This window comes from Chelonia mydas, chromosome 2 (genome assembly GCF_015237465.2).
Source record: "Chelonia mydas isolate rCheMyd1 chromosome 2, rCheMyd1.pri.v2, whole genome shotgun sequence".
In the NCBI taxonomy this organism is placed as follows: domain Eukaryota; kingdom Metazoa; phylum Chordata; order Testudines; family Cheloniidae; genus Chelonia; species Chelonia mydas.
In genome coordinates this window covers 2,874,710-2,899,354 of record NC_057850.1, presented here as the reverse complement: position 1 = coordinate 2,899,354, position 24,645 = coordinate 2,874,710, and the positions used below count along the sequence as shown (strand labels likewise).

Here is a 24,645-nt window from a genome sequence, read left to right as displayed (position 1 = left end):
GCATGGAGCCCCACTGCTCTGCCCAGACTGCCAGGAATGTCCCAGTGAAACAGCAAGGCCTGGCACTCAGCCTGTGCGTGGGGTTGCTCCAGATGCAGGAGCAGGGTCTGGGCCTCAGGCTGGTCTCTGGAGAAGGGGGGGTGCTGGTGTCATTACGACGTATCCTGTGCAGCTGCCGGCTAGTCGGCGCTGGCCAGCAGCTTGCTCAAGCACTGGCGGATGTTGTCCTGGCCCCGATACACCTTCTTCATGCCCCGGGGCAGGTAGCGGCAGGAAGACAGGTTGAGGTAGCTCAGGGCAGGACAGCCGATGATCAGGGCACTGTGGGGGAAGCAGAAATGCCTTGAGTTGCATCCCTCAGCGACATGGTGCTTCCCCCTAGAGTTTAGCCCGTGGAGCAGCAGACCCAGAGCGGAGCAGAGCCATGGTGGGAGAGTGAAGGAGACAAGGGGCTGGCCCACATGCAAGTGGTGGCACAAGAGAAGGTGGGAGCTGAGCAGAAGGGCCCAGCCAGGAAGAGGTGGCCCAGTGGGGCGGGGAAGAGCCAAGCAGGGCCGCAATGCGGAGGGAGAGCGGGGCAGTGAAGGGACTTGGGGTGCAGAGCCCTGCGTAGCAGGAGAGGCTGGTTTTCAGGGTGGCGTCTGACAGGGGGAGAGGAGGTGCAGCAGCTGAGCTGCGAGCCAGCCACGCACAGAGTCACTTACACACAGCAGCTCTCCTGGCAAGGAGAGGGAGGACAGAGGGCAGCTTTGCAGCTCCTCCCCATGGGGGGAAACACAGCTGTGGCTGGTGAGCCCCAAGCCTGGAAGTGCAGAGGGCTCCCAGCTGGCTGTGCGCTATGGCGGATCTCCCTCTGCCTACAGCCCTACCAGCCCCTCTGCCAGCACTCACCTGACAGTGCTCACAGTGACCTTGGTCCCGGTCATGTTGAGGGATCGCAGGGCTGCCCGGCCACTGCCCCTGCCCAAAGGCGGGCCATGGCAAGCTCCAGGTCGCGCTCCGCTGAAGCTCTGCCCTGCCAGATCAAGCTCCTGCAGGGCTGTGGTGCCATTTCCAGGTGAGCAGGTGGCTGCCCTCCGAGGGCAAGAGCAGGTGGTTATCGCTGCAATATAAGCCCAGGTACAGCTGCTCTAGATCTGGGATGCAGAGAGAGATACAAAGTTACTCAAGAAAGTTAAGTCCCAGGCTGACTGCGTGGAGTTCCAAAGGGATCTCCCAAAGCTGGGTGACTGGGCAATACAATGGCAGATGAATTTCAGTGTTGATAAATGCAAAGTAAGGTACACTGGAAAACATCATCCCAACTGTACATATAAAAATGATGGGGTCTAAATCAGTTGTCACCACTCAAGAAAGATCTTGAGTCAGTGTGGATAGTTCTCTGAAAACATCCACTCAACGTGCAGCGGCAGCCAAACAAGGTAACAGAATGTTAGGAACCATTAGGAAAGGGACAGATAATACGACAGTAAATATAATGCCTCTATATAAATCCTTGGTTCACCCACCCCTTGAATATGGCGTGTAGTTCTGGTTGCCCCACCCAAAAAAGATACATTAGAAAGGGAGAAGGTTCAGAGAAGGCCAACGGAAATGATCAGGGGTCTGGAACGGCTTCCGTCTGAGGGGAGATTAAAAGGCCTGGGACTGTTCAGTGTGGAAAGGAGATGGCTAAGGGGGTAGATGACAGAGGGCTGTAAAATCTTGACTGGGGTGGAGACGGGGAACAGGGACGTGTTATTTACCCCTTCACATAACCAGAACCAGGGTCACCCAATGACATTAACAGGCAGCAGGTTTAAAACAAACAGAAGGAAGTATTTCGTCATACAACGCACAGTCAGTCCGTGGAACTCTTTGCCAGGGGATGTTGTGAAGGCCAAAAGTATATCTGGATTCAATAAAGAGCTAGATAAGGTCCTGGAGGATAGGACCATTAATGGCTATTAGCCAAGCTGGTCAGGGATGCAGCCCCATGATCTGGGTGTTGCTAGCCTCTGACTGCCAGAAGCTAGGAATAGATCATGGGGGATGGATCACTTGATAATTGCCTTGTTCTGTTCATTCCCTTTGGGGCACCTGGCATTGGCCACTGTCGGAAGACAGGCTACAGGGCTAGATGGGCCATTGGTCTGACCCAGTATGGCCGTTCTTATAAGATGGGGGGGTTGCTTTAGAATAACTATATCCTCTCACATTTTCACAGCACCAGGCACCCCGCCACATTTACAATGGTGTTAGCTGTGCTCAGGGCACAGGGCAGGGAGCTGGGACTCCTGGGTTATAGCCCCCTCTCTGTGCCTCAGTTTCCCCACCTGCGAAAGGGTGCTTGTTAGGATATAGATATTCAGGCCTGTCTGTAAAGGCCTGTACTTTAAGAATTTAGGGGTATTCTTATTACTTGGCTAGTTAGAGGTATAAAAGAATCAAAATCACTGTCTGCTGGTGTAAGGGCCTTCTCTTACTGTGACAGTTTGAGGCCCTGTTCTTAGGCTAAGGCCTTTGGCTAAGCAGCAGAGGCAGCCATAAGCCAGGAAGCGAACAGTCACATCCTCACATTCCAAACTAGCCACATTGAAAGAAGGTGCTATTGGGCTGTTAGGAATACAATCCTGTCCTGAATACAATCCTGTCCTGATAATTCCTATCACCTCCAAAGAAAGGGAAGTGCCTAGAAAATGTAAAAGGAAACTTAGTTTGATAGCATCCTGTCTGGCAAGAACTCACTTATCAATAGCTGGGATGTGAAATCCTCACTTCTGTATTGTTTTCCCACTTTGCTATTGTTTGTCTGTATAATCTCTGTCTGGTCCTGTGATTGTTTCTGTCTGCTGTATAATTAATTTTGCTGGGTGTAATCTAATTAAGGTGGTGGGATATAATTGGTTAGCTAATCATGTTACAATATGTTAGGATTGGTTAGTTAAATTTCAGTAGAATGATTGGTTAAGGTATAGCTAAGAATATTACTATATAAATTAGGGGCAAACAGGAAGTAAGTTGGGATTCGAAAATAAGGAAAAAGGAACTTGTATTTAAGCTTGCTGGAAGTTCACCCCAATAAACATCGAATTGTTTGCACCTTTGGACTTCGGGTATTGTTGCTCTCTGTTCATGCGAGAAGGACCAGGGAAGTGGGAGAGTGAAGGAATAAGCTCTCTAACATCTTGGTGCCGGGACTTGGATACATCGCATTGGATAGGTGAGTGGCAGCCTGTAAGTCCCCCTCCCCAACAGTCCGCGCAGCTGCTTGGAGGGGGTATGGCGAACTCTCGTGATGGTAGTTGCGGGTTCTGGCAAGCTGGGGTAACGGATTTTTGAACAAATGGATAAGGAAGAATCAGGGCCCATACCAGGTGCAGGGGTTCACCTGGGATGAGATTGAGAAGGAGATGGGAGAGGTTTTGGGAGACCCCAAGGGAAAGGAGTGTAGGAAAAAGGGAATGGTATTACAAGGTTTGTGTGCTGGGATGGCATACTGGGTAAAAAAGGGAAGCTGATCTCCTCCAACACATTAAGGATTTGGAGGGGATTGTGGATCAGCAACGGATTTTAACAGAAAAATCTGTGTTAGCAGTAGAGGTAGCAGATTTGAAGGCACGGGATGCTGCACGGACAGAGGAGTCTTGTGAGGCAATCCGGAGAGAGAGGGACGAACTGCTGGGGAGAGTAGGAGACTTAGAGGAGGAATTGTATCATTGTAAACATGGGGGCAATGGACTTGGGGACCCCAAACCATCCGCCCCACTAATGGAACTGAAGGAGACACCTCCACCACCCTACCCTGAAAAAACACTGTACCCACCACTGCCAGTGGACGTTGTAAGCCAGCGATCCACAGTTACAGGCCCTGCGAGAGAGGCTACCCGGGAGGAACTGCAGGAGGCAGGAATAGTGGCCCCGGTTGCGGGGTGGGGGGACCAGGCCCCACAAGTAGTAGAACAGGCAGAAATCCGCCCCTTGTCCCTGAAGGACCGGGAGGCAGTACTGGGTCGTTTGGGAAAGGTACCCCCGGAATGATTGGGATCAGTTTGTGCTGTGGCTAGTGGAGGTGGACAGGGAGATGGAGGGTCTAACTCGTGAGGACCAGGTGATCTTATGGCGTAGTCTTTTGGGACGAGGTACCTTGGGAATCGATGTGGCAGGAGTGGCACACCCATTTCTAATCCCCGGACAGGTGGCAAAACACTTGTTTGGGGTGTACTCTCGTACTGCGGGGATGAATAAGATGAAGCGAATCCCTGGGGAAACAGGGCGGGATACACTTAATCGCATACAGGCATGGGCACGGTGCTGGGTGAATCCCCTGGATGGTCCATGGGTGTTGCCACAGGCAGGGGCACCGGGACCTGGTGGGGGTGTGGAGCAGGGTAGGGGTGTGGAATTACTGGAGAAATGGTTGGAGCTGAGCAATCCGCAGTTCGTGGGGCATTTAAGGTTGCAGCACCCTGAACTTGCTCCCAATCAGCTACCCAGTTTCTGGAACAGGCAGATGTGTGGAGGCAGATGCATCAGGGGGAAGAGCCAGTCCATGCTATTACTGCGGGGGATCAATACAAGGTGGAAAGGAGTGGGTCAGCCTGGAGAGGAGGAGGTAGAGGGAGAGTTCGTGGCTTTGGGAGGGTAGTCAGGGACGAGCGGGCAGCTATAGAGCAACAGATCCAGAGACTGCAGGCTAAACTGACTACCCATGATTTTACCAGATCAGGGGGAAAGTGGTCCCGGAGGCCAAGGGACTGGGACTGCCTGAAATGCCAGACAACACAATTTTGCATGGAGACAGGAATGTTTTCGGTGCCAGGACCCCCGGTCCCCCCATGAACCAGTGGGAGGGACAGAGGTGGGTGCTGCAACTTAGGGGTGCCCTGGGAGGCGTCCTGTCCATGTTCTCAGTTTAGGACGGGATGCATCTGGTCGCCCCACGCTCCAGGGGGCAATCGAAGGGAGTCCCATGAGGGATTTTTTGATAGACACTGGAGCAGCCATCAGTTTAACCACATGGGGGCAGGGGAGACCCTCAGAAGGGACTGTGACAATTGTAGGGGCAACAGGAGGGGAGACACAGTTAACCCTGAGGCGGGGACAAATCAAAGGAATCTGGGGGGAAGGGGAGATTATGTGGGGTTGTAATGATATGCTTAATCTGTTGGGGGCAGGAGATTTACACAAACTGGGACTTGTACTGGATTTAGCCAATTGGGTGTGTTTACTGGGGCAAACGCAGGACGGTCAGGGCTATACCATTCCCATGGGGATAGCCACTATGACCATTAAAGCGGCACATGCCCTCCCACCACCCCCGGCTGGGTGGGAACACATCCCTGTGTGGGCGAAGGATAACCTGGATTGTGGTAGGGGCAGCATGGAGGTACTGATGGAGGGAGGGGACCCTCCCCCACAGAAACAGTATCCTATTCCTCGGGAGGCATTGGCAGAGGTGGGGGCAACTATTGGGGAATTGGAACAGAGGGGACTGATTCGGGCAGTTGCATCCCCTTGTAATGCTGCTGTGTGGCCCGTGAGGAAGCCAAATGGTACCTGGCACCTCACTGTGGATTACAGGGCACTAAATGCTCTGGCCAATTCGCCAGCCTCAGTGGTGGCAGCGTACCCTGAAATGTTGGCCCGTATTGGACCCCAATTCCGAATTTTCACTGTTTTGGACATAGCTAATGGGTTTTGGTCTCTGCCACTAGCTACCTCATGTCAGTATAAAACTGCATTCACATGGGAGGGCAGACAATTCTGCTGGACAGTCCTACCCCAGGGATATAGGGACTCCCCTGCAATTTTTCACAGATACATGAGACAGGCTCTGGAGGGGGTGGATTCAGCAAGGTGCATACAATATGTAGACGACCTGTTGCTAATGTCAGGGACAGAGGAAGAAGACAGGGAACTAACTGAGCAGGTCCTGCAAGCTTTGGCAAGAGCAGGATTGAAGGTCAATGGGAAAAAGGCTCAGATGGGACAGACAAGAGTGACCTACTTAGGAGTGGAAGTGTCTCAGATGGGAAGGGAAATCGATAAGGGACGGGTGCAACTGATTCAGTCCCTGCCACTGCCTACGGATGTTAAAAGCTTGCAAAGTTTTCTGGGTCTAACTGGATTTTGCAGGGATTTTGTGGCCAATTATGCAGAAATAGCCCAGCCTCTATTTGACCTAACCCGAGCCTCAACTTGGGAATGGTCAGAAGAGTGTACTGAGGCAGTGAGAGTGCTAAAGGAAAACCTGGCCAGTGCTCCAGTGCTGGCCTCCCCGGATGGGGAGAAATTCTTTTATCTGTACCCTTTGGTATCAGACACTACCATTGGTTGTGCATTAACACAGGAGTATGGAGCAAAGGACCGACCTGTGGCCTTTGCCTCTCGACTTTTGAGTGCTGTGGAATTGAAGTACGGATGGTGTGAAAAGGTGCTGTTGTGCACCTACTGGGGGGTAGGGAAATTTAAATACCTTACGGGAATGCAGAAAGTAATAGTCCGATCTCATCATGACCCCCTGCGGCTGTTAAACATGCACACTATCTTACAGGGACAAGTGAGTGGGCAGCGTATTGCTAAATGGTTGCTGGCTCTACAGGCAGAAAACATTACAGCAGAGGTGTTAAAGGAACCCACAGTCTGGGTAGCTGGATTACATCTGGCTGGCACCCCACACCAATGTGAAGCCAGCCCAGGTAAAACCCAACATCAGGTGTTTCGGGCGGCTAACCCCAATCAGGTAAAAGAGGGGACACTGGTATGGTTTTTGGATGGAAGTTGTAGGTATCAAGGGGGACGGAAAACTGCAGGCTTAGCTGTTGTGGGAATCAGAGGCAATGAGACAGTCAGCACGATTGGTTTCTCACTAGAAGCAAAGTCAGCTCAGGAGGCAGAACTGGCAGCCTTGCTAACAGCTTTAAATGAAGTGGATCCCAAATTGGAGCCAGAATGTTGGGTGGTGGTAGATTCAGATTATGTATTTCGTGGTGCCACATTAATGCTGAGATGGTGGGCAGATAATCATTTCAGGGCAACAGACGGCTCCACAATCAAGCATGCTACCTGGTGGAAGCGAGTGGAGGAGCTGAGTCACTGTTTTACACGGATCAATGTGGTAAAGGTAAAGGCACACAAGAAAACAGGACCCCTAAGCAAAGGAAATAATCTGGCTGACGTAGAGGCCAGGCGGGCTGCAACAGAGGCACCCCCATGGCCCTGGGAGCCAGAAGAGAGAGTGCCTGTAGCAGTGATAACAAGAAGCGGGGTGGATACAGATCGGGGAGGGCGAATTCGAGAGTTGCAGGAATCCGACCCAGGACTGGAAGGCATCATGAAACTTGGGGACAGGCATGTGCCAAAGGTGGAACTAATGGAAGGGATTTGGTGTGTCTTAACAATTGAGGGACCGGTAATGTTGTGCCCTCAGGGAAGTCGGACGGCTTTCTTAAGCTGGGTGCATGGAAGCTTGGCAGGGGGACACCCTGGGTTTGAGGAGGCACTGGGAACTTTAAAAAGGTTGTGCTGGTGGCCAGGAATGGCAGCTGATTTAAAATCACATCTGGAACGTTGTTTGGACTGTGCCAGGCACAGCCCACCTCACAAGGTGCTAAGGGGAGAATTAATGAGACAAACCCCAAGGGGACCATGGGAAAGAATACAGATTGATTACACAGGACCCTTACCACCAGATCACAGGAAAAACCGATTCATGTTGGTGGTAGTGGATGCTTTCAGCCGGTGGGTGGAAGCTTTCCCCACAAAGTATCAAACTGCCCGGGTAACTGCTGCAATACTGGTAAATGAGGTATTCACTCACTGGGGGGTCCCAAAGGTGATTGACTCAGACCAAGGAGCTGCTTTTCGGTCAGATCTGTTAGGGGAGCTACCAGCCCTCACTGGAATCACACAGTTGTTCCATATTGCTTATCACCCCCAGGCTGCGGGGCAGGTGGAACGCATGAACCGCACCATTAAAAGTGAGCTAAGAAAGGGAGTGGAAATTGGAGGAAAAAACTGGTCACAGTTACTGCCCTTTGTCTTAATGAGAATAAGGGCCCGAGAATCAAAGGGCACAGGATTTTCTCCATATGAAGCTCTCATGGGAAGGCCTATGGAACGGTGGGAAAATCTACTTACCCCAGTACCTGGGGAAGTCACTACACATGGCTTAACACAAGAATGGATTTTAACTTTAATCGAACATGTAAAACAAGTACAGCAGGCGGTGGCCTGGCGAGACGAGCAAGGAGCAGCAAGAGTCAAAGCATGGTATGACCTGCCTGGGGAGCGTAATCTACCCATGGTGGGAGATCTAGTGATGTACAAGATTCCAGGTCAACACCATCCATTCCCAGCTCCTAAATGGAAGGGCCCCTATCTTGTCCTTGACCAATTAGGGCCCAGTCTGCTATTACTGGGTACAGAGAATGGAGGACGGGAGTGGGTTCACTGCACGCAAATAAAAAGGTACAAACAGGGGATTGGGAAAGGGGACGTGTAAATTTTGTTATGTGTGTATTACAGGTTAATTCAAAAAGGAGAAAAGGATGAAAATTCCCTGGCCCTGGATGGAACAATTACTAGTGCTAATCACAATTGTCACATTTACAAATTCTATTCAGATCCCACGATGTGAAGTGTCAAAAGGAGGAAACACATGGACGGCTACACATGCAACCTGTGGTAATAAAGCTAATGAAGACTATGAGAATCTCCCCATAGAAAGATGTACCACTAATACTCCAACAGGAATTTGGCAGTGTCGGTATATGGTTTATGGATTAGATGGGGGAATCCCAACCAGGTGGAGAATATCAAATTTATCAGGAAATATCGCATGGTACTCCCTGGGTGCTGCCATGATTAACGATAGTGGAAAACACAGTTACCCAGCTATGTGGTTTGTTACAGAGGGTCCAAAGAATATAACCCTCTGGTCCCCTGGAGCAAATGAACCCTCTTGGGAAAATAGGGCCCCACATTTAGGGTGTGATGTTACCATATGTAACCACAATGGTACTTCCATGGAAGATAATCCCCGAGGGTGTGATTGTTATGTACATATTACATTAGGTGTAAAATCCCCTTTGGGACGCTGGGTGTACGATGAGTTAACCATTTTACAGAATGTAACCCTACAGGTGATATGGATGCCAAGTTGGAAGAATCCAAATTTAAAGTGGCCACAGCCTGGAGCCAAGAATATTCCCCGACGAGCAAATGTCTGGGAGCCATTGTGGGAGCAGGTGCAGCCAGCACTTTTTAACGTGTCCTTTCACTCTATTACATGGGTGGTACGCCCCAAGGAATGGTGGGTGGACCAAATCCATCCTAACTGTAGTATGTACATAAAAGGATTGAAACAACAATTCAATGCATGGGTGAGGGGACACACCTGGAATCGTCGTCGGAAAAGGGGATTGTGGGCAGCTGGGAACACTATGCTGGGTACATGGAATCTGGGGGACGAGTGGGTAACCAAACAATTAGTAAGCCAAAATGTGAAATTTCAACAACAAATTAATGAATTAATGGCACAGCATCTATCAGCAGTTGCCACAGGGTGGAGGACAGCAGTAGAGGTAAACCTGCAGTTAACTCATTGGGCAGGGGACCTGGTGACATGGGTAGAGGATGGCTTCAGAAGACTAACATGGGGAGAAGTGTGCGTAGGTATTCAAAATGCTCAGTTAATAATGTTAATGGATATTATGAGAGATGCTTGGTCAGAACAATGGCCTTCAGTATTAAATCGGGAGGCTAGCCCATATCTATCCACAATTGCAAAAACATACCCATCTACCTGGAAAATAACATCCCCGACCTGTGGGGAGAGTTCTTGTGTAATTGTTACTATGATACCATGGGAAGGAAATGCAAATAAGGTGGTTCCCTTGAACCCTATGGGAGTAAGTAGGGAAGGGGGAGCACGTTGGGAGCCACTAGGGAATAGGTGGGGGGGATGGAATGGGGTAAACTGGACTGTCATCACATTAAGCAGTTGTATATCCAGAGGAGGAATATGGATGTGCCCCTCTCCTATGACTATGGAGGAGCAGGATCAATGGCCTATTGCAAAGGGGGGGCATTTAGGGGTAATGTATATGGGGTACGGTGTATTCTGTTGGGAATGTATCCAATCCTGCAATATAACACTAGGAGGCAAAATCCTTCCAGTGTATGACAAAATTATGAGCTTCTATACACTGCCACCTGGACTATGGTGCACCAATGGATCAGTGGACTTAATCGTTGTAAACAATCGAACCAGCACCTACTACCCCATACCGTACCAAGTAGTTGAATTGGTTTGGACAATACCAAATTTCACTGTGGATATTCAATGGACACACAATATGGACAAAAGTACACAAAGATTACAAGAGCAACTTGCTGCAAGCGCCAACAGTTGGACACACTTACAATACACACTACAGGATGGCGCTGACAAAATTTTAACCTTATCAAAGGAGGAGAAGCAGTGTTTTTGGTGGTGGCCAGGATGTTGGACCATACTGCAGTGGTCAGGACTCTCGGTGTTGCTGTGGATTATCATAGCAGCTGGTGTATTGTTAATTATATGTGTGTTACACTGCATATGGAAACGATCAAGGGGGGCACAACCCCCTAGAGAACAGCCACTAATTATAACCTATAAGTAATGTAGTAAGCCCCCCCCAAGTGTACTAGACAACCCGGACCCAACCTTCTCGGGCCCACTATACTGGGAAGTCTGGAACACTAATTGGAATAGGTGTAGTATGCCCGTACGAGAGAAGGTGCAGGGCATGGTACTACACAAGGGGCAGTGGGACAGATGGAGCGTCGACACCTTCCACCTTGATGCCTGGCCCTATCAGGAAATGTGTCGCCATATGTCCTATGCTTTTCCAGGGATACCTGGGCAGGAGGATCCCAAAAGAAAAAAGAAAAAAAAAAGGGGTGGAGTGTTAGGATATAGATATTCAGGCCTGTCTGTAAAGGCCTGTACTTTAAGAATTTAGGGGTATTCTTATTACTTGGCTAGTTAGAGGTATAAAAGAATCAAAATCACTGTCTGCTGGTGTAAGGGCCTTCTCTTACTGTGACAGTTTGAGGCCCTGTTCTTAGGCTAAGGCCTTTGGCTAAGCAGCAGAGGCAGCCATAAGCCAGGAAGCGAACAGTCACATCCTCACATTCCAAACTAGCCACATTGAAAGAAGGTGCTATTGGGCTGTTAGGAATACAATCCTGTCCTGAATACAATCCTGTCCTGATAATTCCTATCACCTCCAAAGAAAGGGAAGTGCCTAGAAAATGTAAAAGGAAACTTAGTTTGATAGCATCCTGTCTGGCAAGAACTCACTTATCAATAGCTGGGATGTGAAATCCTCACTTCTGTATTGTTTTCCCACTTTGCTATTGTTTGTCTGTATAATCTCTGTCTGGTCCTGTGATTGTTTCTGTCTGCTGTATAATTAATTTTGCTGGGTGTAATCTAATTAAGGTGGTGGGATATAATTGGTTAGCTAATCATGTTACAATATGTTAGGATTGGTTAGTTAAATTTCAGTAGAATGATTGGTTAAGGTATAGCTAAGAATATTACTATATAAATTAGGGGCAAACAGGAAGTAAGTTGGGATTCGAAAATAAGGAAAAAGGAACTTGTATTTAAGCTTGCTGGAAGTTCACCCCAATAAACATCGAATTGTTTGCACCTTTGGACTTCGGGTATTGTTGCTCTCTGTTCATGCGAGAAGGACCAGGGAAGTGGGAGAGTGAAGGAATAAGCTCTCTAACAGTGCTAATGACACTGACACCACTTCCCATTTGCAGAGTGCTGCGAGCACTACAGACCCACAGTTCTCTATACACATGGAGTATCAGCTAGCTAGCAATCACCACTGCCTCTAATCCACCTCTGTCTCTAGTCCTCCATGACGTTATTCAGAAATCTCTCAGTGGACTTTGCTCAAGCCAAACTCAGAGACCTTTTCTCTCTCCTCCTTGCTCCGCAGCTCCTTCCTTCCTTCTAACCCTGGCCTCCTGCATGCCTCCACCTGAGCTTACTGCCGCTGGGACAAGAGCCTTCTCCTCTTCAGCGGTTGCTCTCTAGAAGAGCCTTCAGTGCCTCCCCTGTGTCTCAGCAGCTCTGCAACTCATCTCCGCTCTCGGCCCCCTCACTCTGCTGCTGTCCTTTCCAATGGTATCACGCACTGACCCTGCAAAGCTCTGGGGACACAGCTGGCAGGAAGGATGCTGTGCAAAGCAGGACCCTACACCTCTGGAAAGGCTGTCCTTCTGAAAGCTCACCTATTCCAAAGCCCTGCTGAAATGCAGCCACTTCTGGGGTGGACAGCAGCTACTATTCCACAGAGCCCAAGGGCCCCCGAGACCTAGGCAAGGCAGGTGGACAGCAGTGCTTCCTCACCCGAGGGCTGCACAGAGGGGCTGGCCAAGGGCCAGGCACAGAACCAAAGCTCTCCGGCGTCTACACAGTGCTACGCATTAGGCTCAGGGCCTCACCAGGAGGACGGAAAGACTGTCCCTAGCTGTACCAGATGCACCTGTCCTCTACACAAGATGCCCCCCCCCCCAAAGATGGGGACTCCAAGGCTCACCGGGGCACGGCAGCTCCTGCAGCCCTTTGGGTGTCACACGGAAGCAGCCCCGCAGGTCCAGCACCCGCAGCTTGGTGGAGGCCTGCAGGATCTTCTGCAGGACGCTGTCACTGACGAAGGAATAAGAGGTAGTGGCCAGGCACAGCTCCTCCAGCTGAGGGAAGCCCAGGGAGGTGGGGGCGGACCGAGGGCTCGGCTTCGGGGTCCAGATCACATTGAGCAGACGTAGCACCTGGAAGGGAAACAGATGGGGGCAGGAATGACCCACCAGCCCCGAGACAACAACCTCCCAGTCAGCCAGATCGGCTGACAACGATGGCTACCGGCAGGAGCAACCCATGGCCTGCTCCACGCAGGGCTGCCTCAAAGAGGAGGCAGCAAACATTGGGCAGATGCAACTCCTGATGCATTGATACAGTGCAGCCCATTGATACCAACACTACAAAAAGAAGGCTTCTAGGTGGACTCCTCCTGAAGGTCGAGACAGCAGACTGGACTTCTACATAGAGTGCTTCCGTCGACGTGCACGGGCTGAAATTGTGGAAAAGCAGCATCACTTGCCCCACAACCTCAGCCGTGCGGAACACAATGCCATCCACAGCCTCAGAAACAACCCTGACATCATAATCAAAAAGGCTGACAAAGGAGGTGCTGCTGTCATCATGAATAGGTCCGAATATGAACAAGAGTCTGCTCGGCAGCTCTCTAACACCACTTTCTACAAGCCATTACCCTCTGATCCCACTGAGAATTACCAAAAGAAACTACAGCATTTGCTCAAGAAACTCCCTGAAAAAGCACAAGATCAAATCCGCACAGACACACCCCTGGAACCCCGACCTGGTATATTCTATCTACTACACAAGATCCATAAACCCGGAAATCCTGGGCGCCCCATCATCTCAGGCATTGGCACCCTGACAGCAGGATTGTCTGGCTATGTAGACTCCCTCCTCAGGCCCTACGCTACCAGCACTCCCAGCTACCTTCGAGACACCACTGACTTCCTGAGGAAACTACAGTCCATCGGTGATCTTCCTGATAACGCCATCCTGGCCGCTATGGATGTAGAAACCCTCTACACCAACATTCCACACAAAGATGGACTACAAGCCGTCAGGAACAGTATCCCCGATAATGTCATGGCTAACCTGGTGGCTGAACTTTGTGACTTTGTCCTCACCTATAACTATTTTACATTTGGGGACAATGTATACTTTCAAATCAGCGGCACTGCTATGGGTACCCGCATGGCCCCACAGTATGCCAACATTTTTATGGCTGACTTAGAACAACGCTTCCTCAGCTCTCGTCCCCTAACGCCCCTACTCGCGCTATACTGATGACATCTTCATCATCTGGACCCATGGAAAAGAAGCCCTTGAGGAATTCCACCATGATTTCAACAATTTCCATCCCACCATCAACCTCAGCCTGGTCCAGTCCACACAAGAGATCCACTTCCTGGACACTAAAGTGCTAATAAACGATGGTCACATAAACACCACCCTATACCGGAAACCTACTGACCGCTATTCCTACCTACATGCCTCCAGCTTTCACCCTGACCACACCACACGATCCATCGTCTACAGCCAAGCTCTACGATACAACCTCATTTGCTCCAACCCCTCAGACAGAGACAAACACTTACAAGATCTCTATCAAGCATTCTTACAACTACAGTACCCACCTGCGGAAGTGAAGAAACAGATTGATAGAGCCAGAAGAGTTCCCAGAAGTCACCTACTACAGGACAGGCCCAACAAAGAAAATAACAGAACGCCACTAGCCGTCACCTTCAGCCCCCAACTAAAACCCCTCCAACGCATTATTAAGGATCTACAACCTATCCTGAAGGATGACCCAACACTCTCACAAATCTTGGGAGACAGGCCAGTCCTTGCCTACAGACAGCCCCCCAACCTGAAGCAAATACTCACCAGCAACCACATACCACACAACAGAACCACTAACCCAGGAACCTATCCTTGCCACAAAGCCCGTTGCCAACTGTGCCCACATATCTATTCAGGGGACACCATCACAGGGCCTAATCACATCAGCCACACTATCAGAGGCTCGTTCACCTGCACATCCACCAATGTGATCTATGCCATCATGTGCCAGCAATGCCCCTCTGCCATGTACATTGGTCAAACTGGACAGTCTCTACGTAAAAGAATAAATGGACACAAATCAGATGTCAAGAATTATAACATTCATAAACCAGTCAGAGAACACTTCAATCTCTCTGGTCACATGATTACAGACATGAAAGTTGCGATATTACAACAAAAGAACTTCAAAACCAGACTCCAGCGAGAGACTGTTGAATTGGAATTCATTTGCAAATTGGATACAATTAACTTAGGCTTGAATAGAGACTGGGAGTGGCTAAGTCATTATGCAAGGTAACCTATTTCCCCTTGTTTTTTCCTACCCCCTGCCCCCTCAGATGTTCTTGTTAAACCCTGGATTTGTGCTGGAAATGGCCCACCTTGATTATCATACACATTGTAAGGAGAGTGATCACTTTAGATAAGCTATTACCAGCAGGAGAATGGGGTGGGGGGAGAGAAAACCTTTTGTAGTGGTAAACACCCATTTTTTCATTTTTTCATGCTTTGTGCGTATAAAAAGATCTTCTAAACTTTCCACAGTATGCATCCGATGAAGCGAGCTGTAGCTCACGAAAGCTTATGCTCAAATAAACTGGTTAGCCGCTAAGGTGCCACAAGTCCTCCTTTTCTTTTTGCGCATACAGACTAACACGGTTGTTACTCTGAAACCTGGTTCCCATCATGGGGATAGGAGGGCACAGGAGGATTAAAACAGCCAGTGCAGACCAACCCTACCTCCTCCCCTCCCTGCCTGCCTCCCACGGGGTGACAGGCACCCTGCTCCAGGCACTAATCCGAAGACAGAGGGAACAAACAGATCCTGCACTGTGTCCTAGAAAGAAAAGGAGTACCTGTGGCACCTTAGAGACTAACCACTTTATTTGAGCATAAGTTTTCGTGAGCGACAGCTCACTTCATGGGATGCTAGTGTCCTAGAACTGGCTTGGACAGGCTCTAGCAGCGGGCAGGAAGGGCAGGAAGTGACGTCCCAGAAGGGGGCGGATGGCAAGATCTTCCCAATCGCAATGGGCACAGTGGGAGAGGCAACCCCTGCTCAGGGCCTTCCAGAAATAAACCAGGCCCTGGATGTGCCCTGGGAAGGCAGGTGCAAGGCCCCAGCATTTGGGGATTAGGAGCCAGGGCCGCAGGAGCCAGGCAAGGTGCTGATGCAGCTCTCGGTATCACAAAGCTTGGGGTGCCCCGGATCTAACCAGTGAGCCCCAGCAGCATTAACCAGAGCCTTGCCATGCAGCAACATCAGGAGAACTCCCTCCTGATCACATCGGCCATGGCAGCGCTGAGCACAGCACCAATAAAACCGGCCATGCCCTGCAGCGTACACTACAATTGTCTGAACTGCGTCTGTCGAGATGCCCAGGGAAACTGGAGAAGGGGTGAGCTACAGACATTACCTCACTAGCACACACTGCTGGGGTGGGCAGAGCTCTGGACACGGGCAAGGGAAGAAGCAGATCTGAAGGGGTGGGTGGGGTGCCTGGTTTGGGAGGTCGTAAGGGGTCAGTGTGGGAGAAGGCAAGGCAATGCACGGCCATAAAGCAATGCCAGGACATACAGGCGTCAGGATATACAGGCGCCACCTGCTGAAAAGCAGCTGCCTGGCTGTGAATGCCTGCGAGCCCCTCCTCTGGGGATTGCCCACCCTCTCCAGGGAGAGAAAGCACCCAGCAGCAGTGGACGCCCTTAGGCGTCAGGAGACCTCTCCTGGCTGCAGGGGCACACTGGGGCAAGCGCACTGCATTGAACCGAGCACCATTTGGAGCCATGGGTGGCCACACAAGCTGCTAGTGCAGTGGGGATGCAGACCAAACAGGGAAGGGTCAGGAGAATGAACCTACCTGAGCTTCCGGGAAGCCTGTTAAACCAGAACTGCCCTGTGTCCAAGGGAGGCAAGCATGGCACTGCCCGAACCGCCCAGCGGGGGAAGGAATAAATTAGCATTGGAGCTGCAGGGCGGCAAAAGGTTACCAGGGTAGGGGAAGCAGAGGGAGGAAGATCAGAGGAGGAGCGTGCGAGGAAGGAAGGAGAGCTCACGGGTACCTGCAGCTGCTGGCAGGCTGCTTGCAGCTGCTCTACTGAGAGTTGAAGGTGCTGGCTGCTCTGCTTGATCTCCGTGTTCACCTCCAGGAGCCGCAGCCCAAGGCAGCAACCACTCTGCAGAGGGGGCGACAGGTTCAGAGAATGAGGCACTCCCTGCTGCTCTGTCAGTCTCCGTGCCCACCCGCCCTGCTGAACCTTCCCAATGTGACCCAAGCGTAACTGAGGCAGTGACATCCGCAGACAGCCTGCAAAAACAGCCCTGAGAGGTATGAACTGCCCTGTTCATCGCAATGGCGTGTTAACCCTGAAACCTAATGATACAACGTGAGACGCTAACCATTTCACAGCTGATCAGAGCTGCCAGAAAGAGGAATGATTACAATGGAAATCTGAAACCGACTCCATGGCATCTCATTTCAGAGTCATGAATGGGGAGGTCCCGGCTTGTGGGCAGAGCCTGGGGAAGCACCACTCCCAATTCAACCCCCGCCTCTTGTTGTTCCAGTCTCAGCAGAAGCAGCTTCACGGGTCTCATGAGCCTCTGACGAAGCAGGCTGAGAAAGCGTCCCATCCCACATACGTATGGTGCAGTCCAGCTCTGACAGGGAACGCTCGGGCAAGGCCAGCCCCTCTACAACTCCCACTCCCCCGGCGGTCTTTGCCAGGCTTACCGAGAGCGTGGCGACGATGGCATTCATCCGGCTGCTGTACGTCAGCCAGAGCTGCCGGATCCGAGAGCCAGCAGCCTCCAGAAAGCTCACCACAGCTGAGGAGTCAACCTGGGAACAAACCAGAGAAGGCCACCCAGGGAGGGGTTACTACCCAGCACTTGGCAGCCAGACATCCTGCACCATGCTCAAAGCCATAGGAGGAGGGGCTGGCTAATTAGCCACAGGAAAAGATCCACTGCTGTACACAGCTGCTGGCTAGAGCAGATTAGGACTCCCCCGTCTGGGCCAGGGTAAGGGGCTCGTCAGGCCATGTCTGGGAGGGGGCTGGGTGCTGTCCCATGCAATGGAGTTGACAGTCTCGGAGCAGGCGCAGTGGGTTTGACTGGCTGTAGCTCAGTGTTCTCCCATTCCTAGGGGACCAGAGGGCTGGCAGATGGTTCCTTTCTGGCAGGGCATGCAGTGCTCCCCGGAGGGTGTACGGGGAGACTTTGGCAAACCAGTAAAGTGCCTGAAACCACTATGGCTTATTGCTAAAAGCAGCCAAGTCAGCGGGCTGTAAATTGGCCAAGTCAGCGGGCTTAGCTTAACCAAGGCGGGGGGGGGGGGTGTCGGGGTGTCAGGGGCCTTTGGATGCCACAGAGAGGGCAGCTTGACCCCGCGTCCTTCCTGTTAAGAATTGTGTTGAAGTGGCCGATACATGCATTTTAGAAGATCAGGATGTGCCCCAGGAATGTCTACTGGGGGCCTCAAGGCTGCAAACTCTGGAAAAACCCACACCTGGTTAATCAATAGTCAGAAGGAACCTTTTGCTGGACCACTGAAACTGCTTGTAACAAGTTTCAGAGTAGCAGCCGTGTTAGTCTGTATCCGCAAAAAGAAAAGGAGGACTTGTGGCACCTTAGAGACTAACCAATTTATTTGAGCGTAAGCTTTCGAAAGCTTACACTCAAATAAATTGGTTAGTCTCTAAGGTGCCACAAGTCCTCCTTTTCTTTTTGCTTATAACAAGTTTTCTTTAAGGGACATGTCTAATGTATAAATAAGGGGGAAAAGTTTGAGGTAGTTGGACTCTTTTTGGACTCTCCCTCTGGATACATCTTGCAGTCCCCACCGGCAGACGGAAGATTTGGCCACCGGAAGCCTGCAGCTGTGTCACTTGAGAGCCACACTCAGCTTTGGTAATTATCAAGGGCTGGGGGTGTTTTACTAACCTTTTGCGGACGTGTGTAAGTGCTTGAGACTAAGTAAAGTTTAGCTGTAAGTGAAAGCACTCTTGTGTTGTCCTGTGTGTGCCAGCTATCTATCGGTCGGACGGCCATGTCTCCCCTGATTTATTCCCTGACACCACCTCACACTGAGTAAAAGTTACCAAGAGCTTTGGGTTGAAAGAACCCCGGGGAGCAGGGGGCTGTGCAGGATGCGCCTCATGACACATTTCCTAGTCTCTAACCCACAGCAGGTAGCAACAGTGACGTGGCTGCAGCATCGCTCTGCGGGACGGCACCCTTGTATTTCTGGGAGGGCCTCAGGGGATCCCTGGCCAAAACTGACCCCCTCTCCTCCTCGGCTCAGCAGAGCCCCACACGCCCCTACCTGGGAATTCTGCAGGTTTAAGCTTTCCAGCCGGGGGCAGCATTCGGCCACTGCACTCAGGGACTCGGTGGTCACTCCACTGCAGTGGGTCAGCTTGAGGGATACGAGAAGGGGGCAGGACTCTGCAAGGGCCTGTAACAAGAGAGGGTGGTGAGCCAGCCAGCCCTGCCATCCCACGAGCAGACCCTGTAAAAGGCAGGCTACACGCAGGTTGGGGGATTCACGTTCTCCACCTCGCTCCAATTAAATTCCTTGCGAAGAAGACGATTCTGATCTCAGTTCTTCCAGGCTGACAGGGGCTATGTGACTAATAGCAGAGAGGGCCCCAAACTTGGAGCCTGAGGGCTGGATATCCTTTGCATGAAAAGGACAGAACTTTGTGCACTGGCTCTTAGTTGCAGAAAGCCTCCTGTTCTTAGAGCTATGGCTACATCTATCCAAAACCAGGGATCAGAGCGGGCCAGTCGGTGTCCAAGGGCAGAAGGGCATGATATCATGCCAAACTGAACCCTGCCTTCTCACCTTCAGGACAACAGGCACGTGGCTCTTCCAGTGGCAAAGAGCAAAGTCCCGGAGAAGTGAAAACCTGCATGGAGGAAACAGAGTTAATCTGGCTGCCGAGCCAGCATGCATCCAGCTGTCCAGGGAGAGAACGGTATAAAGGGAGGAGGGGAGAGGAGCAGGGGTAGGGGCAGCACAACGTACAGCCCCTACGGGGAGCTGGAGTGGGAAGAAATGTGGGGGTGACACAGCAGGAGAGGGCCAAAGCATGTGTCATGCACAGGGGACAGGACACCCCCCATCTATAACGCAGCACCCACCTGTTCTGGACCAGCCACTCCATTGTGCTGAGGATTCTTTTCTCGGTTTGGGGAGGCTGCTTTTTGCCAGGCTCCACCCAGCAGAAGCTGATTGACACCTTCTGCCACAGCATGGGATTGGAAGCTGCCCCGTACCACAGCCGGCACACACGGGCCACCCTGGGGATGGAGACACCCGTCACTGCAACGGCACATGCCAGGTTAGACAAGTAGCGGAGGTGGGACTAGAGCCATCTCAGAACAGCGGGCCCGCAGGGGCCCACGGCCAGCGGGTGAGAGCCCAGCTAATTGTCAGGCAGAGCTTTTCAAGTGGGTAAGACCCCTTCCCCCAGCCCTTCCACCTGAATCTGTGTCCCAATACAGCAATGAACGTCGCTGGGAGCCCCCCGGGAAATGCCCCTCAGGCTGGAGTGTGGCAGAACAGGTCGCGTGCGGGCTCCAGGGCCTCTGCCCATGGAGAGTCGGTGATGCACACACTCCATGAGTGTCACTGGCCACCCATTATCCACCAGGCCCTTTTCAAGGCCTTGCTCTTGGGCTTTCATACCTTGCACATTATAGGGCCAGCTGTCCATGCCACTGAGGTGCCCAAGACTGACCAAGAGGTACCACTGGCCATCTCCACTGAGGAGTAGACTCCGGCCCGTCCTCCTCCTTGTTGAGTGCCAGCACGCACTGGTGATGCCCCTTAAGGCCAGAATCAAGCTACTGGGTCAAATTCAGCCATGGAGTAGGAGGCAGCAACACCTGATGACTTCAGCAGGGAGCTGCAAGCGCTTGCCCCAGGACTGACTTTGGTCCCAGGTGTCCTTCTCAGTCCGCTGGTTTACAGTGGGGTTCTGGGGACTGAGATGACAGGGTTGGGGGTTGGTTTGCCCCCAGCGACACCCTGGACTTATCAGCCAGGCCCTGCTCTGGGAGGTTTATATTTCGGCTTGGCAGAATTCACTTTTTATTCTTTTTAATTCTCACAAATAATATCAATGGTCTAGTTAATACTTAGTCCTGCCTGGAGTGCAGAGGACGGGACGCTCTGACCTCTCGAGGTCCCTGCCAGTCCTACCGTTCTAGGATTCTGTTTATTTTTAAGCCTCTTTTTAAGACTTACCAACTTACCAATTTAAGACTTACCAGTCATGTGACATTATGGGGGGGCGGGGGTTGAGCACAGACAATAATTATTTAACAAAAGCAGCAGTTGAGATTCAAAAGTTAAAGCTACCTAAGTGGCACCTCTGCTCCAGCTCCCTCAGCACCAGTATTACGACACGCTTTATACAAAAGGGGCATTTCTCTTACTTTGCCCGTCTGTACACGTTGATTATTAGCGCTGGGAACACCTTTTCCTCGGTTTGCGGGTGTGCATGCTGAAATCAACGTTTACCACTGTCTACCAATACAAATCTAATCCTTCCAAGCCCATTTAGATTGGTTCAAGTGCCCAGAGGCTGGGGGCACAGGGCACCTAAGCAGAATGTCCATGTAAGATTCCCCTGGGGATACTGGAGGCCCATAATGCAGGGGCTGCAGGCCAACCCCCTGAGGCCTTGAGCTACCTCACTACCCCATCAGGTGGGACCCAGGAAGGTGGAGAGACAGGAGGGGAGATCACTGCTGATATGCTGCATGCTGATAAAACAACACGGTGAAACGAGCTTCAGAAATACCTTAGAGACGTTGTCAAGTGAGGGGTTTCTAAGCTCTGGGAGAAGAGCCCCCTCATGGCTGCCTGTCTTCTCTTCCTGGACTAGTGCTTTACAAAACGAGTTCAAAGCCACGCCGGTGATATGACACACGATGCCAGGGTGCCTGGACGACTCTGGTACGTGAATCCCACCACTCTGGGCATAAGGCTGTGGGTCTGCAAAGTGCCCCCTTTGTACTCGACTGCCCAGCTCCTGGTCCGTCTCGAAGATCGGCTCCACTGAGCATTCATTACGATGGGCCAGGGCAGCATGCAGGGCCAATGCAGCCATGTGATTCTGAGCGGCATCTTTGCTGCTCTTTTTCCCTTCCCTCTTGAGTGTATTTATCTTGTTTTGTCTTTTAGGGAACGGGATTGGACTTTAACATCAGAAGCAATGCCAGCTCCAGCCTATCTCTACTAATGTTGTCTCTCTTCCCCCCAGGACAGTTATTGCCATCTTTAACACCAGCTGAGTGTCTAACGGAGGGTTGTTTCTAAAAACTTGCTCCAGCGAAAGGGAACAAGGGATGCTGTTAAAATGATTACGATCTGACATTTCAAATGCTTTCACTTTTTATCCCCCTCCCTTCTTTTCTGGGTCTTTAATAAGGGTGCAAAGGACGTTTAATGGGGTGTTTGCCATGGCCCCTATGCAGGCTGAGGTCTCTGCGTACCAAACCCCGAACCCCATTCAACATGATTTAATGCTGTACAGGTACAGCATCTTGTTAACACCTTTGAGTCTTTGGGCCCCTTTATTCCACCTAAATGAATATACCGTACAGCCCCCATCACCAGAGGATCTGAGCATTGCACACTCTTCAGTTGATTTAGCAATTGATCCTCACAAACGGCCCTGGGAGGCAGGGCACGGCTACTGTCCCCTCTGGAGAGAAAGGGAACTTAGACAGAGAGACGAAGGGCCAGATTTTTAAAGGTATTTAGATGCCTAGTGGGATTTTCAAAGGCATCTAGAACCTAACTCTATTGATTTCAAGATCTTTACAAAGCTGGCCGTAAATGACTTGCCCGAGGTCACACAGAGTCTGTGGCACAGCAAGGAATTCATAGATTCCAAGGCCAGAAGGGACCATTGTGATCATGTGAATGGAACCAAAGTCCCAAGCTAGTGCCCTAATCACTGGACCATCCTTCCTCTCATCACCCCGGCCCCCCCATTCCCTCCGACCCCAGCAAAGCAGGAAGCAAGGATGGAATGCCAACCCAAACAGAGAAGAAAGCCCGCGAGCTTGTTCCCATAAGCATTGAGTGACTGTGCTGCGCTGACCGCATGGTCCCCGCTAACCCACTTCCCAGTACCTCCACATACCGGCAGAGCAAGGGCACGGCCCCCTCAGAAGCCACCAAAGACTGGAAGATCCGCACCAGGATTTCCACTGGGAGGCGCTCTCCCCAGGAGGCCCCAGCAGCTGCCCCGCTTTCCTCAGCCTGGCCCCCAAGCACAGGCTCCTTTGCAGCTGGAGCCCCTTCTTGCTCTCTCTTTCTCTCTCCTGCCACGCCAGTCCTTTGGACATGCTGCAGCTGCTGCTTCTTTGCTGGCGCTTGGTGCTTTCTCTTTGCCACTTTCCTGGGAGGGCGGTCTTGCCCGCTGCCTATGTTGGAAATGATCAGCAGCATATCATTGTCCGTCTCATGAACAAAGTAGTCCGGGGCCACTCTCCTGGGGGCCTTGAAAGCCTTCGTCTTTTTAGAGGCCTTGCTGGCATCCCCTGGTCCTGGTCTCCCACTTGTCTTGGTGCCCCGCTTCTTGAAAGCATTCTGCCCTGTGCCGGACGGTTCTGAAGAAGCCCCAGCCTCTCTCAAGTTCTCTGCTGTTCTGGGCTCTTCCATAGTAGCCTGTATAGGCTGGGTTAATCGGCAGGGACAATCTGGCAGCACATTTCTGGCAAAAAAGACAGGTGACAATCACTGCTAGGAGCGTTCGGGTACTTTTGCCGCACGTTCCTACCAAGGCACCCTGGGATCTAAGTGAAAACCAACACAGGCCAAGGACAAAAGCTGAATCTCACTCATTGGTTCCAGCCTCCGAGTGTTCACTGGTGGACAGGGCGTGGCGCTCGAAATGACGGGATGTGTGTTCTGTTCCTGGCTCTGATGGTGATGTTCGACCCCAGGTGACCCGCCTCACCTCTCTGCCACTCAGTTTCCCCAGCTGTAAATTGGGAATGACCATTAATGGATTTTATGGCCAGAAGGGACCATTCCGACCATCTAGTCTGAACTCCTGCATAGCACAGGCCAGAGAACCCTACCAGTGAGAGTCTGGATCCAGTCTGAGCTAGAGCATATCTTCTAGAAAGACTCTAACCCAACACACAGGGGATGGCCTACCCAGAGCACGGAGAGAGCGACGGGGGGAAATAAAGTATTACTGTTCCAACCAGTCATCTCCCTGCTGCCCAACTTTACATGCATGGCCCTAACTTCCCGCTGAACTCCTGTCAGCGCCCCTGGAGACATCTGCCTATCTTCAGAGCTTCGCACCCTGGGGTCACCCCTAGCCCTGCGCCCCGTTTCTGATCTGCCATGGGAGTGACTTGCTGGCACTCATGGCTGGGCACGCTGCAGGAGCTGGGTGACACTCCAGTAACCGGCATAGCACTGGGGGCAAATCTGCGTTTATGTCAATGTGGTGGGTGAATTTACTGGTGGCAGAGGGGGGCGGCTTGCCAGCCGGAGACTGTGGGGGGCTATCCCTGCCCTGTCTAGCCAGAGAATAGCACTGCTTCAGGCCAGCACTGGGGGGGCTGGGATCCTCCTGCACGGAGCCCTGCTGGGAGCCCCACGCTGCTGGGTCCGGCCCAGCGGGAAGGGCAGAAGGGGAGGCAAAGACACAAGGCCTGAATCTGCAATGCTCAGAGGGGGCGGTGGGGGTGGGGGAGGAGGGACGGGACTCGGGGTGCGGGAGGGGTGAGAAGGGGAGGGGGCGGTGCGGGTGGGGGAGGGGGGACGGGACTTGCGGTGGGGGAGGAGCGGTGGGGGAGGGGTGAGAAGGGGGAGGGGGGACGGGACTCGGGGTGGGGGAGGGGTGAGAAGGGGGAGGGGGCGGGGCGGGTGGGGGAGGAGCGGTGGGGAGGGGTGAGA

The 24,645-nt window shown here is 51.8% G+C and overlaps 1 protein-coding gene across 1 annotated transcript; it reads right to left on the bottom strand.

Moving 5' to 3' along the window:
* Positions 1-893: 893 nt before the first annotated feature.
* FBXL6 (F-box and leucine rich repeat protein 6) lies at positions 894-24,422 on the bottom strand. The gene is made up of 9 exons (XM_037891814.2): positions 23,571-24,422; positions 22,871-23,443; positions 19,854-20,012; positions 19,555-19,618; positions 19,033-19,164; positions 17,440-17,547; positions 16,769-16,882; positions 12,588-12,819; positions 894-1,136 (listed from the first exon to the last, which is right to left on the bottom strand). Exons 1-9 carry the CDS (start codon positions 23,732-23,734, stop codon positions 1,024-1,026), a joined length of 1,659 nt encoding a protein of 552 aa, XP_037747742.1. The 5' UTR covers positions 23,735-24,422; the 3' UTR covers positions 894-1,023.
* Between the last annotated feature and the right edge of the window lie 223 nt (positions 24,423-24,645).

Excerpts from the sequence above, each read along its gene's own strand:
- FBXL6 (XM_037891814.2), bottom strand. The coding sequence starts at position 23,734 with ATGGTCATTCCCAATTTACAGCTGGGGAAACTGAGTGGCAGAGAGGTG. Across the intron at positions 19,619-19,853 it reads GAGTGGCTGGTCCAGAACAG|GTTTTCACTTCTCCGGGACT; the intron begins GTGGGTGCTGCG and ends TCCTCCATGCAG. Across the intron at positions 17,548-19,032 it reads TAAACCTGCAGAATTCCCAG|GTTGACTCCTCAGCTGTGGT; the intron begins GTAGGGGCGTGT and ends GTTTGTTCCCAG.